The 17,981-nt window shown below is 40.0% G+C and overlaps 1 protein-coding gene across 2 annotated transcripts in view; it reads right to left on the reverse strand.

Moving 5' to 3' along the window:
* Positions 1 to 17,981, reverse strand: part of LOC110959962 (proline-rich protein 36) — a 42,794-nt gene that overhangs the window by 10,596 nt on the left and 14,217 nt on the right. Inside the window, exon 3 of one of the 2 annotated variants that reach the window (XM_022206976.2) lies at positions 17,448 to 17,519. In XM_022206976.2, coding sequence (XP_022062668.1) covers positions 17,448 to 17,519 — 72 coding nt within the window. Of the gene's footprint in view, positions 1 to 17,447; positions 17,523 to 17,981 lie in introns of both variants that reach the window. The other variant, XM_022206975.2, reaches the window with a different exon arrangement.

The raw sequence follows: 17,981 nt of genomic DNA on the forward strand, positions 1-17,981 counted from the left end.
CATTTCGCTTCAGAACTAAGTGCTGAAGTTCTTGGCAGCAGTTCAGAATAAACAAAGGGAAACCTGTTGTGGATGATTTTAACCTTGTGTACCCTTAATATTATTGTCTCTTCCTGCGTCTCTGTCCTTTCTCTTGCATCCCCCCCCCAACTGTGTGATAATGAATGCCTAATATTTACATTTTTATCGCAATAGATTTTACTAATGTGACCTTATTAGCAACCTCTGGCACTTTCCACAGCGCTTTGTTTTTCAAAAACCAACACAAAGCCGTTTCCAGTGAGAGAAAGAGTCTAGTCTGACCTTGTTTGTATTTGCCTCCATGCGCATGAATAAATAACACAAAATGCTGTTCATTGAAGAGAACAGACGACGAACCTGAAAGGTTTAAGATCAAAGAAAATCCCCTGCATCAAATAGCTTCGTAAATAAAGAGCAGGCGAGGTTAAGATTGATTACTGAGGAGGCCTAAGCTGGGTATGAGGAAATAAAAGCAGATGTAGGCCTGGAGCTTACAGTCCCATCAGAGTTAACCTGTACCAGCTTAAGACCTGACCCGCTATTGTGGTCTAGCTCACAGCGCTTTGTTTACTCTGTGGAGCTCCTTGTATCATGGGAAGATGCAGTACAAAGTGTATAAATGAGACGAGCTTATACACAGAACCAGCAGCCAAATGCAAAGTTGGCAGTCCTGAGCATCCAGGGTCGGCTCTGTGGGGAAAAAAGCTGTTTGCTGTGGATTCACTCATTACAGGTTTACTTTGGGAGGTCAGTGTCCATGCATGCTGCGATCACCTAACTGTCTCTGTCAGGAGCTGCTTTGAGCGACCTGATTATCAAATGTAGCATAAAAGAGGTAGTGGTGGGTGAGATGAAGGGCTGCGATGACACAGCTACCTCAGATGTGGCTGTTGATGGACAAAACAACCAGACACAAGAAACAAAATTAAGATACTTCTGAAATCATTACAGGTAAATTTGTAATTTAATGGCATTTTTCCTTTTTATTTGAACATTTTTGTCTGTATTTTTGAAACAGGCAAAAATTTAAACAAAATTTGAAAACTAAACCTCAAAATTTGTTAGAATTTACATGTCTAATGTTAAAAGAATATATAAATCTGTAAGTGTGAAATTTCCTAAAAAATTTCCTTTTCTAAGTAATAAATATAAGAGATATATAATTAGATAAATCATTTTTTGTTACAGCCCAATAATACATGCAATTCCATGTCAAACTAAGGCCAGAAGATACATTTTTGGCACACCGGCTTACTGCTGATTAATGTCGTTTTTGGGGGTTTTATTTAACGTTTTTTTGCTTGTTTTCGAAACAGTCTTTGGAAACAGATCCACCATGATATGGAATATGCATCTGCAAAACATTATTTAAACCTCTAGCAGACAACAGTAGTTATCACTATTTGGTATTTTTAACTCTGTTTTGGTCTCCACCATCTCTTCAGCTGCTAAAAGCTCCACTATATCCACTTGTTAGATGCTAACAGTGTCTATGTGCTGCTGGGCGTGAGGTACTAGAGCTATTTAGAGTTTTTTCATTGAAAGCAGCTGCCTGATGTGTCTTTAAAGAGCACTGATGAAAGTAAAAAGATCAAAGCAATAAAGCTGCACGCCAGAAAACCAAGTCTTGTGCTAAAGTGTGCAGAAAACCTCTGCGGAACTGAGAGGAACTGGAGAGTCTGGTCATGGTTCATCACTACGAGGGGTGCTTTCACATTACACCATCAGTTAAAAAAAAAGAAGAAAATGATTGATTACAGCACCTTTAAATTTATTGGTCTTTAAAAGCTGGTTGAAGCACAAAACACTGAATTCCATCGCTGACTTGACAGAGAACACTCGGAAAGAGGGGGTCTTTAATGGTAAATCTTTCACTTGTCTGCAGTTTGCCTATACGGCGCTGTTTCTAGACCGCTGAGCAGGAAAGTTTGAGCTAGGATGGTTAACCGTCCCTGTTCCTGCAGGCCATGAACTGCTGAACATGTCATTTCTATTCAGTTGAACTGTAATTCTGAGTATAAGCACAGCTTTAGCGTGTAAGAATAGTTACACACAAATCAGTGTAGATTTGTGTTGATACTCGCTGAGTGCCGGTATTGAGAAAATTGGACCAAAATTTACTGTTCGGCCTCCCGGGGCTGTTGTGGGCCAAATTTAGTGCAGCATATGTGATGAGGTGTGCTTACCCAGTCTGTCCTCACATTCACGCCAGGATTTTTTCCACAGCACCCGCCCACAATCGATATTTATCCAGCAACGATGCACACAAAAGTACTGCAGTTTTTCTCCTTCTGCACAAGTTTGTCCACTATTCACCCGGACATTACCACGACCAAACAACTGTACAGTAAGTCAGCTAAGGTAAATTAAAAGGCAAAAGGTGACAGCTGGTTGCACACAGTACCTGTTTGTCCTCAGCACCACTGAGGTATTGAGTGATAGCTGCTGGAGCGGAAGGCACTGACGGATGAGTGGCTGTTGGGGAGATCTGAGAGAGAGAGGTGTGACGGCGGGGTGGCAGTTTGCCACCTGAAAAAAACAACTCGCGGTTAGGATCAATCCATCTCTATCTCTGTCACACCCATTCATAAACACACACTAACACACTCCTCTCCGATGCTGGCATTTAGGGGGGTCCTTTTGACTTCCTGAGATCGACAATGTGTACGAATGAGGGGAACTGACAGTCTGGCATTCTCTCGTAAGCAACTTATAGGCACAACAACAACTTTTGTGTTAGTTTCCTGTATGTCACAATGTACAAGGCCTTTTTTGCATGCACAGCAACACCGTGGACACCAGTTGTTCATAGGATGCATTCTAATACCTATATTAGCATAGAATGTCCCAATAAATAGTGTGCTAAATGTCCAAAATACCAGGATGTCCTCCTACATTAGGTAACATTTTGCAGTACTTGAGCCAGCATGTTTTTTCTGGATATTCTGACCCACAACTCTCTGCTCAGCAGGAGATACATCCCATACCTTGTGGTGTTTCCAGCAGTTTAAACAACCCTAACAGTGCGCAGACTGATGACAGCTCATTTAACACTAGAACCTGCACAGATACGTACATAAGCAAGACAGCCAAAGCTTGAGGCGCAGTATTATGATGAAATGTTCTATCCCAGTAGTACGCACACCGCATGAACAGTACGTACTTTGTAAAGGCAGTTTTAATATGCAATGAAAGTATAAAGACTAAGTACGCAGTTTGGAATGCAGCCTTATTATACTGCTTTCCTGTCTGCTTGAGTTCACTCAGAGAACATGTTTCATACACGCGCAGTGGATTGATATCTATATGTTCTGTGTTTCCTGCAGAATGAGCAGTCAGTGACCTTACAATGTAGTGGCTGTCTGTGCAGTCACAAAAAAAAACTATATTCTGTGCTGTTGTCTCCACAGAACCTTGAGTATAACCTCTGAGGATGAAATTTACACCACTCAGGCCTTAGCAGACCCTCACACACTGACGGACATGGAAAGTATAACACTAGCCTCATAAAATCCTGGTTTGCGGTCTGTGTCAGACTATGATATTAATTTGAGTAATGTCCCACTGTGTATGCATGGTGAACTGTGGTGGTATGATATACAATATCAGAAAGCAGCCCGTGTCATCCATCCACACTTCTATGCATCAAAAAGTGACAAGAGAGGAAGAAAACAAGGATCAGAAGTGTGGACCATATATGCTTGTACAGCTAATAAATATACTAACTTTATAAACAGTCAACGTTATATTCACCAGGAGGTATTATGGGAGAAAAGGAGTCATGTAATTGTAGAATCACAAAGCGCAAACGGGGAGGATGTTGGGGTGGATGGATGGGTTGTCAAACTCTGTACGTCATCGCATTACTGACACTACTGTTTGATTTCTGATTCAAAACTAAAGTGAATGTTCCTTTTAAAGGTGACTTTTCTGTAATGTTACAGCATGTTCTTCATTGCAACCATGATGGCAGATATCCTCTATTTCAACTAAACTTTCCCTTTTTGTTAAACCAAATCCCAACCAAGTGCTTTGTGCCTCAACCCAACCAATGCAGTGGATAAACACCTGCTATATCTTCTGTTTCTGTATGTCTGACCCACAATATTGACATGCCCTGCACCATTTCATGTTAAATTGTGATTGGTCAGTGTGTAGATGCAGGTTGTAGCACCAGTTATATTGTGAGAATTACAACCTAAATTTCCTATAATGTGTTTTGGCGCTAAGACTCCACACTGGCCGCCAGCAGACGTTTCTTAAAGTGCGATCTAAGATCACCAATTTGGACCAAAGATTTTCCATGTTTTTCTCTTGACAGTGTTGCTAAACCCAAGAGAAGAGTGTTGTGTCAACATTCACACAATCCTGTCATTTATTGGGTGATTGAAACTGTCCCCCATTATCACCACTTGAGCAAAAATCATGCCCACAGCAGGCTTTTCATCCTGCCTTTGAGTGTGGCTGTTTGGAATGGTTATAAACACGTTTGACTGCAGATGAGGTCTGACAGCACGGTGAACAAACTACTTTGGTTATTTCCAATTATGCTGAGTTCATGATGGAGGTGAAACACCAGCAAACAGGATTTCTCACAACCTGGCAACCCCAAATGATGCTTATAGCCAGCTTTAAAGAAATTAGTAATTGATTCATTATCCCTTAATAAAGCAGATAGTTACCACTTATGGCCCTCATTATAAAGGAGTAAGAAATACTTCTCGGGTTCAGCATTTAATATCTCATCTATTGATCATCTCTGATAATGACAGAGGCGCGGCGCCAAAGCAGGGAGAAGATTGAGAGTGGGTGCTAGTGGAGAAGCTTTAGGGATCTAATTTAGCTGTGGGTGTGATTCTAGTGTGATTAGTATTTATATGACACATCATCCACATTAGGCTGCGCTTCCCTGTTCCACATGCCACTCTTGATCTTCTTCTCTCCTCCCTGTTTCAAAGATATGGCACAACGGTGATGGGCACCATCTGGCACTCACTGCTGGCACGAGTCCGGCTCTGTGATTATTGCCAAACAGCATGAACAGGGGTTCTCGCTCTCCCCGTTTTCTTGGTGCGTCTCTCGCACCCTCTCCCTCTGTTTCACACCCAGCCTTATATCTGTCATTTCCTCACATAAACAAACTCACGAGTGGATGGATACACATTTGTAAGGACATATAACAATTTTACGGTCTAACATCTCCAGTGAATGAGCCGAGACTAAAGTGTTAGCGCAAACACGTTACATACCACTGTGCCTGTTTTTTTCCTAACTGCATTGCAATTGTGAGAAAATAAGGGAGTATATGGAACGATAATGCCTCTTCATTTCTATTTTCTTGTTTTCTTGCTGTGAAAATCTCGTGCTCCCACTGGCTGAACGTCTCCTCTGTGTAGTTTCGTATGAACGAGAGTGATGCCTACAGTGTATTTTCTCTCTCTCCCCTGTGAGATGCCTGTTGCTCCACGGCTCAGCCCTGAAGTAAAGATGGATTACTGCAGAAGAACTGCCTGCCCTGCCCTTTACACGTCTCACACACACCAATTCTCCATTATCAGCCTCATCCATGGGGGTAAGCGCTGCGCATGTGCACATACTCACACACTCCACATCCACACAGGTCTGAGAGCTCTGACAGGGTTGTTAGCAAAAGGTCAGAGTCAAGAATCTGACAAATCCTTTTTCAGAGAGACGAAAAGCTCTCATATCCAGTTAAACTGATAATACACCAGCTATTATTTTTCTTTCTTGTTGCCTTTCTATCAGTTTCCATTTATCGCCGTCTGACTCCGTGTTTCTCTCTTCATTTGTCGTTTAAGATGCACCGTGAGGAAGGAATCTATCCCTGTTCAAATCAATTTCCTGTCCAATATGGACAACCTGGCGATTTAAAATATCAGGGAAAAACAAATCCAGTCCCTGCAGTGAGAAGATTATGTCGGGGCCTGAGGATTCAGTTGGTGTAGTATTGACTGATAACTGACTTGTTTTGAGTATTTAGGGTCTTCGATTTGCACCACTTAGTTTCTTCCTGTTAAGCTTAAATATTGTCAATATTATGAGCTGTCATTATCTTGCTAATGAATGAAGGAATTGCTGTCTGTCCTTGTGTGTATCTCTCTCTGTTCTTAAAATATCTTGACAACCGTACATCCGATCTACTTCACACCTTGCCTAGGGACCAGACAGCCTTTATATTGTGTATTACAAATACACATAAAATCAGTCTGGAACTGCTCCATTGAACCAAATCTAGCCCAGAGGCGGGACTACCGATCACAGCTTGAACTGGAGAGAGCCAATCAGTGTAACACATGTGTGACGCAATCACTAAGCGACTTAACAATTGCCTTTCCGCCATGATGTTTTGTAGTTTTAACGCCACTTTCGTACTGTTTTACATTGTCATTTGAATAATCATTAGCATAAAACTATTAAATATCATTAATTTAAAGTTTGGATTAGATTACGGTTAATAAAAAGGCAAGAATAACTGAAAAAGTCTCATGTGTAAAAGCTGAACTCGCTACAGGCCCATCCACCACCCTGAAGCTTCAGATTGAATGAATGCCACTGCACCAACACGGAACTTAAACACTGATTAGGCCGCTTTTCACTACAGAAACTTGCTGGTCATTTTAGAGCAACCTGGACCTTTGTGTATCTTCCAGATGTAAAAAACTGTCCCTTTAGGACAGGGGTGTCAAAATAATTTTAGTTCAGGGGCCAATTTGATCTGAAGTGTGCCGGACCGGTAAAATCACAGCATAATAACCTATAAATAGTGACAACTCCAAGTTTTTCCTCTGTTTTGGTGCAAAATGTTTACATTTAAGAAGCTATCCCTTTACAAAACACCATGAACAGCCTAACATTATGCCTCAGTTTATCATTTTACACATGACAACTACAGATCACAATTTATCTACAAAAGCACAAAATATTTCGTCACCTCTAGCTGGAACTGAAAGATATAATATTTTACTTTATTATCAAAACGACAAAAGCCAGACCAAAAAAAGACAGAAAACAACATAAACAAGTCCAAAATATTACAAAAATGAGACAGAAAATGACAAAAGCGAGAAACAAAATGACAAAAATAATCAAATGACACAAAACAGAGACAAAAAAAATTGACAAAAAAGTTAAGAAATGGGACAGAAAAATGGACAAATGACAGAAATGGGACAAAAAAATTACATAAACGACACAAAGAAGACAAAAAATGATAAACGTGAGAAAGAAAGCGACAAAAATGGACAAACAGCACAAAAACGACACAAAACGACAAAAACAAGACAAAATCCACAAGCGAGACAAGAAGGAAACACAAAAACATGAGACAAATGACAAGTCAGACAAAAAAAGACAGAAAAAACAACAAAAATGCAACAAAATATTACAAAAATGAAACAAAGGAACAATGAACAATCTAGCATTTTACTTCATGATCAAAACAATTTGTCATAGAGGGAGAGTACCTACAGCAGGGTAGGGACTTTTAAGGCCCTGTAAAACTGCTGTGTGGATCTTGAAAAGAATTTCTCAAAGAAGAGCAACAATAATTTCTTCTCTCTTGATGTTCTCGTCGAGTAGCAGTGTATTCTCTGAAAATCACTATCTTCAAAGTAAAATAAGCACAACAGGCCGTGTATTGTTCTATTTCCTACGTGCTCCTAGTTAAGTCCACTAACTATTTCTCATTATTTTCGGACACTTGGAGCTAACGTCACAAGATGTGATGCTCTATACTGCAATAAAAACAAAAAAGCGGATGCGGCTGATTCCTGGGCCCACCTGTAAATGCTCCTCACAACTTCCCTGAGTTTCTGCAGTAGAAAGCTTCCAACTGAACACTGAATAGTCCAGACTAGACGTAATTCATACAGATACTGGCGTGTCTGTTTTTTTTAAAGTTGGTATTAAAATTCATACGATATCTCCCCTCTCTATTTTACCCAAACAGACTCACAGGTTCCTCTGTCACTGTAAAATACTGTTTTATGTTTTATCTTCCTGTCTGCTTCGCTTCGTTGCTTCTTCAAATACAGGCGCACTTTTCCTCTCCTCCTTTCTCTTAACCTCTGTATTTTCCCGAGAATTCATTTCATATTCTATTCAGTCAGGTCTTTTCTCTCCCTGTTATGATAATAGCAGAGAATAGTCAATGTTTAATGAAAGGCTGGGGGCCAGATACAGGTTCAGAAATATCCTTGTGACCATGAACATGAGAAGTTCATCTATAATTTGCTCACACATCACTGTGTTTCAGAGGAGCTCAGCAAAATGTGCACACGCTGAGGCACAGATTTATTTTGGACAACTTTCTGCTCATTTGCATACTGTATGTATAGTGCAGATGTCCGCTTCCTTGAGTAAACTGTGCACAGAAACACGCCGGGTTCTGGTTCATTTGGCTGCAGAAGGGAAAGCAGAGCTGCTTCGGCACTCTTTCCCGCTCACCTCCTCTCTGATGCTCCTCTCACCCTTCCTCCCTGCTGCTCCTACACCCAATCCAGAGCCGCCAGTTTGCACCACTTCCTCTCATCCCCATTTAGGTGTGAAATGTGTTTATATTCAAAGCAGAGGAAAAAACGGAGAAGTGCGGGGTGGAGAGGGGGAGAGAGAGCGGAGGAAGTGACACAAGCAATCTAGTGGAAAAGGCGCCTCTTTCTGATGTCTGTAAAATAGCATATTCCTCAGGATAAAACGGGGACAATGAGAAGCTGTCAGTAGCTATGGGCCAGTGTTAGGACCATGTGGAGAGTATCTGAATTGGACTGCTACGCCCTTCTGGGCCACATGAGAAAGCGATTCAGAGGCGCTGAAAGGAAACGTGAGCCCAAGCTGAGAAGTGGCACTCTGGAGATGTGGACGGAGACAGAAGCGTATTACAGAGGGCAGGAGGAGTATGAAAAAGGGCTCCATGCACTGCAGCCCACAGCTCTTAACTCGGACATGAGTGACAGCTAAGACACTACACACAATACTCGTACTAGATTCTCCACTTTGGAGTTCTCCTTCTGCATGTTCCCTTGTTTAGGCCCTTCACAGTTTGACAGATGCACAAAAAGCCACATGCTGTTTGGATTTTTTTTTTAACACAATCAGTCAATTCTCTCAATCAATTTGTTCTCTCTGAGCGTCCTGCCTGCATTATCCTGCACGTTTAATCATGCGAGGCACGCAGCGCTGCTCCGTCATGGGGATCTACTGGACAAATGTGTCTGGCAGCCATCCTTCACCCGCAGTGAGCCAACGCTGGAATAGATGTCTCCAGGTCTCCTTTAACACTATTATTACTTTTTAAAATCTTTTAAAGCTGCTGTGATTAATTTTTGATGTGAATGAATATTTCACAGCACACTAGGCATTTGTTAAAAGAAAAAAAAAGGGAGAGGGAAAAAAGACAGAGACTCCAGCGAAGAGGTATGAGGGTTATGTTTAGATCAGGGGTGTCAAACATGCGGCCCGCGGGCCAAAACCGGACCGCCAGAGGGTCCAATCCGGCCCCTGGGACGATTTTGTAAAGAGTAAAATGTACAGAGAAGACATTAACTACAGACTGTAAATTAGTAAAACTATAAATTTAAAATAATTTCTACACAAGTTGTTTTGGTCATAAAGTAAAATACTCAATTGTTCATTGTACTTTTGTGGCTTTGTGTCCCATTTTTGTAATATTTTGCCTTTTTTTGTTGTTTTTTTGTCTTTTCTTGTCTGACATTTGTTGTTTGTCTCGTGTTTTTTGTCGTTTTGTTTCTTGTTTTGTCGTTCTGTTTCCTTTTTGTCTTATTTTTCCCCTTTTGTTTAGCTTTATTCATTGTTTTGCGTATTTTTTTGTGTTTTTCTGTCTCGCTTGTGTCGTTTGTGTAATTTTTTGTCTCGTTTTTGTTGTCTGTCCATTATTTCCACGCTTTGTAACTGTTTTGCCTAATTTTTGTCTCTTCTGTTTCGTTTCATGTCATTTTGTTCTGGTTGTTGCCATTTTGTGTCTCATTTTTGTAATATTTTGTCTTGTTTTTTGTTGTTTCTTGTCTTTTATTGTCCGACTGTTGTTGTTTTGATCATGACTAAATGTTTTGTGCCTTTTTGTAGACCCTCTGCCCTGGAAGTTGTAATATGTAAATGATAAACTGAGGCATATTATTGTTGAAATTGAATACATTTTTCTGAAGAAACTTCAGGTTGTCCATAATGTTTGCTTAAATGTGAACACTTTAAGAACATACTTTTTTGCACGAAAACAAAGGAAAAATCTGGAGCAGTCGTGATTTATGGGTTGATATGCTGTAGTTCAACAGTCAGTCATACTGGGCTGAATGTGGCCCTTGAACTAAAATGAGTTTGACACCCCTGGTTTAGATACTGAGATGCAGGCAGAGTCATCACAATTTCCTTCCCCAAGCCACGTCTCCAGAGTCGCTTATGCTCCACCAGTTCGCTCTGTGGTCCATCACAATCGAAGGGCAGCGTGCGAGGATCCAGCTCCGTCATACAATGTTGTGTCAGTGGAGATGTGCGTCAGGAAGCACTGATTCATGATTGGAGTGTGGTGAGAATGGCGAGTGATGAGTCGTTACTGTAGGCGCTGTCACACAATGTTCCTCTCAAGCCCTCCAATGGATCAGTCTGCAGCCTTCGTCCTACCAGAGAAGAAGAAATCCTCCACCCTACCACCACCGCTACCAGCGCGCCTGGCATGCATATCACTGATGTGGAGAGGCGTTCATTGACAAATGCTTAAAAAGTCAGACTGTAAATGGAAGGAAGAGAGGGAAAACAATATGAGTGAGAAACGAGGCCACAGTGGCGATACGAAACAAGCATGAGTGGCATCTCCACAGATAACAGCCAAGCTAGCAGCAAAAAGAGAGAAAGCGCTTCCTCAGCAATCCTTTTTTCTCAATTATCTGCTGTTCAGTGAAGGCGATGACGGATTGGTTTTGAAAGGGAAAAAAACTCTTCGTGGACTTATAGTTTAGCTGAAAACGTACGATCCGGAGAGTCATTAATCCATCTCAGAGTAGCAGCCCATCGAGCTCCTCCAGCGAAATGCGTGATCGAGCAATAGACAGAGCAGTTGCGGAGATAAAGCAGCAGAGTGTAGATCTGATTAGGCTGCTGTCTCCACACACTCCACGGGGATTAAGCACAACAGTTCCTTGTTAGACCTCCCTACTTTGTTCCATACAGCACATTCGCCATTAGCAAAAAGGATAACAGGGAGCAAATCACAACCCTGCTCACTAATTAACACTCCTGCACGGCCACACAATCGGATTCACGTATTAATATGCAGTTAATGTGCCAGTGGTGCTGGATAAATAACATCAGATGCATCATGCATTATTCTTGTCGTAATATGAGACCTCATAAAGCAGAACAAATGAAATGTTCATTTGTGAGTCTTGGTCGGGTACAAAATGTTCAAAATGCTACATTCTGTAGCCACCAGTATCTACATTTGCATGCTTTAAGTGTCATTAGCATTTTTATATAAGCTTTGCCCTGAAAGATGTCCTGAGTAACTGGAGGACGAAGCTCTGTGTGCAAACATACTCAGACAGGCTTAAATACACGTGTATCATAATAGCTAATTAACATATTAAGATCTGCTGTTAGGCTTGTATTTTCCTGTTTGTATTACATAAATATTTTCTGCAATTCTGTAAAAGTAAATATGCATTATTTTTCATTTCATTTATTCTTTTCCATGGTAATGCGTAAAAAAAAAATCGACAAATGGATACAATTTATAATGCACAAAATACGCACATCCCATGTACAAGAACAGGAGTAGGATGAAGAATAAGTCTTTTTAACTCCTACCCCAGTCTTTTTTCCAAACTCAAACAGAAAACAACCACAACAAAAAAACAAAATTTCCCCCTTAATTTTCTTATTTTAAACTTTTAAGATAAAATCGTGTACATTTGATATCATTGTAATTGCGTTATGTGTACTCATTGCAGCACTTGTCATACTCATGCTTATACACAATAAAAGCACATCCAGCCGACCCACAACTTAGATTTCTACATACACATATATGTATATATTTAGCAATTTAGTTCAAACTTCATTCTGATATACTGTATTTGCTGTGTTTGTGTACTTAAGAATCTCCACTAGACCTTTTTTTCCCTGTATTAATAGTGTTTTGTTTCAGTTAACCATTAAGGTTCAGCGGCCCGAATACAGGCCGCTTTGAGATGCGCTAAAGTATTTCGCTTAATTGACCGAAGCTGCAAACGCGATGATAGAAACATTATGCACCGATGGAAAGCTTAGATTCTCATGAATCCGCCGATATAAATCACTTTCAGATGTGATTACCACAGCGGGTAATATAAACACATTTGTCCGACAAACAACGAATATCCATCCATCCGTTCTCCATACACGGCTTTAACGTACACACAGCGCGACTCACATTTGCGGGTTCATTATTACACACAGATGAAAATATTCCACAAAAAACGGCCATAATCCAACCTTGGACATCCAGATGAAACAAGCCAGTAAAATATTTTGTCCAAAACATGTCTTGAAGTCAGTATATAATTCACAAATCGGTCGTTTTCGAGGAAATGCACCTCGCGATGCGCATCCAATATTCCCTGTATTTCTAGTCATATTTTTATTTACAAATAAAATATTAGCAATTTTTTCTACTAAAAATGGCTGGAATTGACTGTACCTTATAGGGCTACGTTACATCCTTTTTTTCTCTCCTCCCCTCACCCCAGCAGGTCGAGGCAGATAGCTGCCCTCCCTGATGCCGATTCTGTCGGAGATTTCTTCTTTATAAAAGAGCGATTTTTTCCTCCCACTGTTACCAAAGTGCTCACTCAAAAGGCATTGATATATTTATTTGGTTTCTCTCAATAATAAAATATTGTAAGGTTTGATCTTACTCCCTGAGGTGACTTATGCTTTAGATTGGTGCTATATCAATAAAATCGAACTGAAATAAGGTGAAGTGAACTGCAACGCCAGCAATGAAGTTACCTGATAAAGTCAATATGGACAGCGAATGATGTGGCAATTTTTGCTCGACAACAACTCCTGAACAAGAGGTCGTTTAGCAGACTTTTAGCTGTTAAACCCGGCAGTAAAATCACAAATGCATGTGCAAATAGAACCAGAGGTTTTTAAACAGGAAAATCATGACTTTGAACTGCACCAGGCATCTGATTCTCACTTAACAACTGTGTATGTGAAGGGAGAATGCTTAGATTTAGGGGTTCTCTGTGTAACATTTGGAAAACCCTTGTTAGTAATGACGCTGGTGGCTGTTTGGTGAAGTGCAGTCAGCATCCCGTTGCTCACATAAGCAACCTGGGCATCGGCCAAAACATCACACTGATAGATAACTAAGTAACACTGTTGCTATAATTTGACTGTTAAAAAATGTATTTGACACTATAGAGTCCAATACGGGACTGATTTCATGCTGTTCCTGGTAGTTGTCTGACCATTACTGCTTCGTCCTTCAATCTCTCAGCCCACACCCAAAAACATTCATGACAATATGGAGTTCTTGCAGGAAAAACACGTTTTTCTATTGTGTAGTATTAAAAACAGACGATTACATTCATAAGAATTAGTCATTCTAGAGCAATAAGTACACATTTCATACATTTCTTGAAAGGAAGAAGTAAAAGAAGGAAGAAGCACTTTATCATTAAAGGATCGTGAAGGTGTCCCCTCAGCCCAGAGGTGGCACATTTGTGTGTTTGTTGCAATGAAGTTAAATTCTTTACCATTTTTGCCAGTAACAACTGAGAAATTTATCCGCATGTCAACTTGCCTTGCTTTGCTTTTGTATCCTAAAGACCTGCTTTAATCTTCTTTTCCACTTCATTTGTCGACTCCATCCTTCTGGTCGTGGTAAATCCCAAGACCTGCAGTTTATTTTTTGACCGCCCACAGCAAACTTAAAACCGCCCACTCCCGCCAGATATGTGTAGGGTTCCCAGTGCACTCCTCTATATAGACAATATTTGACTCTCCAGCCTGTAAAACAAACTCGAGGGACTGAGACTGAATTGAGCACCCTGCTGATGCTGAGTTTTCCCTTGATGAGCGTCACATTCTCGTTTGGCCAGACAGGCTTCACAAGATAAAACTTTCTTTGTGTGTCTTGAATGCTTATGTGGAGTTCATGTCAGAGTGTTTGTTGAGCTTTGTTGATACTAGTGGACTGCATTTCTAAGCTAACATTAGTGTTGCACACTGTTGGTGCTGTACTGAACCTGAAGTGAGGCACTGAGGCCGGGTGCTTGGCAAAGAGCATAAACATCAGATCACATCCTTTGGATTTTACTGAAAAACTCATCCTGAGTCTTTTATATATGCTGTTAAAAAGCAACATTCAAGAAAGTGGTAATATTCCATCAGCTAGAGTGGTGAAAAAGAAAAATGCAGGTAAAATATAGGAAACCAGCTTATAAAAATGCAATATTTTTTCCATAATTAACATGCATATTCAAACCTTAATATCACATGGGATTGTGTGCTCCTTTTTGGCTTTTTTTGTTGTGAAGGATAGTGAAGGATATTTACGTGATCAAACAAATCATTTATAATATTATAACAATAATAATAACAATGCTAATAATTTTCTGTTACTAGTCACAAATTGTATCTAAGTTTAGAAATCTAATTGCAATATAAAACTTGAATTTGACAGTTTCAATTATTGTATTAAAAGGAAATGTGAATGTGGGGAAAAAAGGATTTTCTTCAAAACTTTTAAATGTTATTCAAAACTTCCAGGTTAGAGTGCTATTTTACATTCAACATGTAAATTCTTGTAAATTTTGTAGATTGTACTGATATATTTTTATATACCTCAAAAATACAGAAACATTTTGCAAAATAAAATGGAAAAACCTTATAAAATTACTGATTTGCTACAGTTTAGAAATCAGTCTACAGGCTGTTAAAAGCACCAACACAGTCAGGAAAGCTTTCATCTTACAATCCATTCACATATTGAAAAATAAAAAATGATTTAGGCATGTAAATTGTTTCATAGTTTTACTTACACAGAAAAGCTTTTAAAAAAAAAGCATTACCTCACCACAGAAATATTGTTTTGTGTGTGTGTGGTTGTCTGTGTGTGTGTTTCTCTCTTGATTTCCAAATAATGCTCTTGTTTAAATCCCCACTGAAATCTGCAGCAGCAAAAAACAATGCTTTGAGTTCAGTGAAGCTGATCCACTACAGTAAGCTGCAGGAGGGAAATCCAAAACAAGGAGGTGAAAGACACTAAAACGCGAAGATAGGAGCTGTTAATATTATCTGTAAATTTATCACTGTGGTTTTAGTATTTCAAGTAATAAGTAATCAGACCTATTGTTAATATTAAAGGATCTATTATAGCAGCTCTGAAATAATCTCTTTGGCATTTCATTTACTCAGGTAACATTTTAAGAGGCTTATTGGTCAAGGACATAAAGAAGATTCTTCCACGGAAATCTGAAATTAATATTTCTAAAGATACTTCTGTCTGGGCTTTTCAAGCAGACTGACAGTGTGCTGAGCGGTGCTTTTCTTCGAGGACTAAACTTTCAAGAAGCTTTTTAATTGATGGAATCTGTCTTGTCAGATTTTATGGCTTTTCCATCACTCACCCGTTTTCAGGCCTCACTTCATCTTCACCTTTTTCTCGATTGCTCTCTTTAAACTCAGCTCAAGTTGAGCCTCAGAGAAAAGAGAATCTCCTCCGTTTTCAAAGCAATGAAATCCTCTTGTCACACATGAAAGAAACATGCCAACTTGACAGGTGATTGAGTGATAAGTCCTCATCTGTGGCTCGCAGTGCCGACTGCTGTTTAGTATTAAGTAAAATATTTCAGAACTGCCACCCAGGAGAAATAACGTGATGATACAGTGCAACAAACCGGAGTGATAGCTTATCTTCTGTCACGTTCCGTGCGTTGTGTCATCTGTATTTCTTATTCCCTCGCTTCAATACGAGGAACCGTCGCTGCTCCGTGCCGACATTCCTGAGCAGTAATATTCTAATCTTTCAAGATGAAGCTGTATTTAGTTTCTGAATGAATCATTTTCTTTATGGGCCTCCTCTCCCTCTGCTCTCTCCTTCTCTTGTTTCATTTCTAAATCTCAGATCTTTCCCCTCAGATCTCTTCTACATTCTTTCTTTCTTTATTTTTTGCTCTTTCCTTCCCAGTCTCTTATCCTCAACTGTCTTTCTTCTTGTCCTCCCCCAATGTCTTTCTTATTTTTTCTCGATTGAGGAGGTTTGCGCACACAGTATAAATAAATTACCGAGCATAACCAGATTAGGATAATAGTTTGATTGAATCATTTATGTGGTTTACAGTAACTGAACTTCAGCCATAATATCATTTGTTTGATAATGGGGTTAAGGCTGAGGATATGTTGCAGCTACAGGAAACACCTTATTAGCTGCGCACGGTATTAAATAATAAATGAGTGAGTAGGTGAGAGCGCAGAATCAAATCACTGAAGGTAATCAGTCTAAGGTGTACACATGCCACATTTCACAGCTCCAGTCCACAATTAAGAAGACTGATGATGAATCCCGGCCTGTTAATTGGGTTATGCTTTCTCAGATTTATGACATAATTTGAGCATCGTAACCCCTCAGAGGTGTTTACATGAAAGTTTTAATAATCAGAGAAGCGCTTTGATCTTGTCATAATCAAATTATATTCCGTATGTAAGCACTCATGTCATCCCCTCTATCCTATCGCTGTTTTATTTCTCTTCCCACTCTGCAGGACTTTTTTTCTTTTTTTCTTTCTTTTATTTTTTTTTGGAAATGTTGACATTTACAACTAAGAGACATGGATTTCAATTTCATAGCAATCCACACTTCTCTTTTTTCCCTTTCTTCACCCTCCTGTAAAGTGTGAAATCCTGTTTGTTAATTGATTGATTTCAATTCAAATCTCAGAGCAGAATGATTTATGTAGTAACTCCGTGTGTGTGTGTGTGTGTGCGCATGTGTGTGTACAAGATGAATAAAGGGAGTAGGAAAATGAGAGGAGAGTAGAGGAGGAGGAGGCAGGAAACAAAGTGGGCACACGGGTGCACGACTTAAGTCTGTGTTGTTGTTCACCTCATTAAATTTGAGAGGGAGAGCATGACGATGTGTGCGATAAGTCTTTATAAATCTCCCATAATTGCGTTCAGTGATCAAACCTGCAGCAACATTCAAAGTGCTGCATCCGGCTGCGCTTGTCACACAGAGCAGAATGACAATCCTAGCAAGCCATAAAACTGAACTTCCAAAACTGATGTGATTCAAAATGACAGCGTGATGCACACAACTGTGCGCCGAGACAAGCTCTGCTGCTCTCAGCGCTCACATGTAAAATGAGCGAGAAATATGCGGAAATTCATGCATGCATACATCCACATACCTGTAGATGATGCAGGCACAGTCCCTGCAGGTCCCACAGTTCTCAATGTCCTGTCCGGTTCTGTAGGAATGTCTTCTGTTGAAAAGCATAGAGATGACATATCAGGGGAACAAGAATGATGTTTTGCGCGTGTGTGTTTGTGTGAGCCCACAAAGACATATTCAGGTTATCATTTCCCCTGTTGAAACGAATTTCTGGCACACGCATCCCTGCAAATATACCAATACCTCCTCTCTGAAATCACCCCTGATCATTTTTTAATGAACGATACCCCTTCCAACAGGCTCAGGCTGTTACGTAAACCATGAGTCACTGTATCACTCCAGGCATAAAATAATGCTTATGAGGTAAAAGTCAAGTCTGCATGCATAAGACCAATGACTGAATTCTAATACTGGAACATGCAAGATATGTCACTTTATGAGACAGAAGGCTGTTCAGTCACATGTTCGGATGTCTGCAAAGTAGTGTTAACACTGTGATTTGGATTATGCTGCTCAGATATCAGTCAAGCCTTTCCATGGATTCATAGAC

The sequence above is a fragment of the Acanthochromis polyacanthus genome, chromosome 18, assembly GCF_021347895.1.
Source record: "Acanthochromis polyacanthus isolate Apoly-LR-REF ecotype Palm Island chromosome 18, KAUST_Apoly_ChrSc, whole genome shotgun sequence".
Classification (NCBI taxonomy): domain Eukaryota; kingdom Metazoa; phylum Chordata; class Actinopteri; family Pomacentridae; genus Acanthochromis; species Acanthochromis polyacanthus.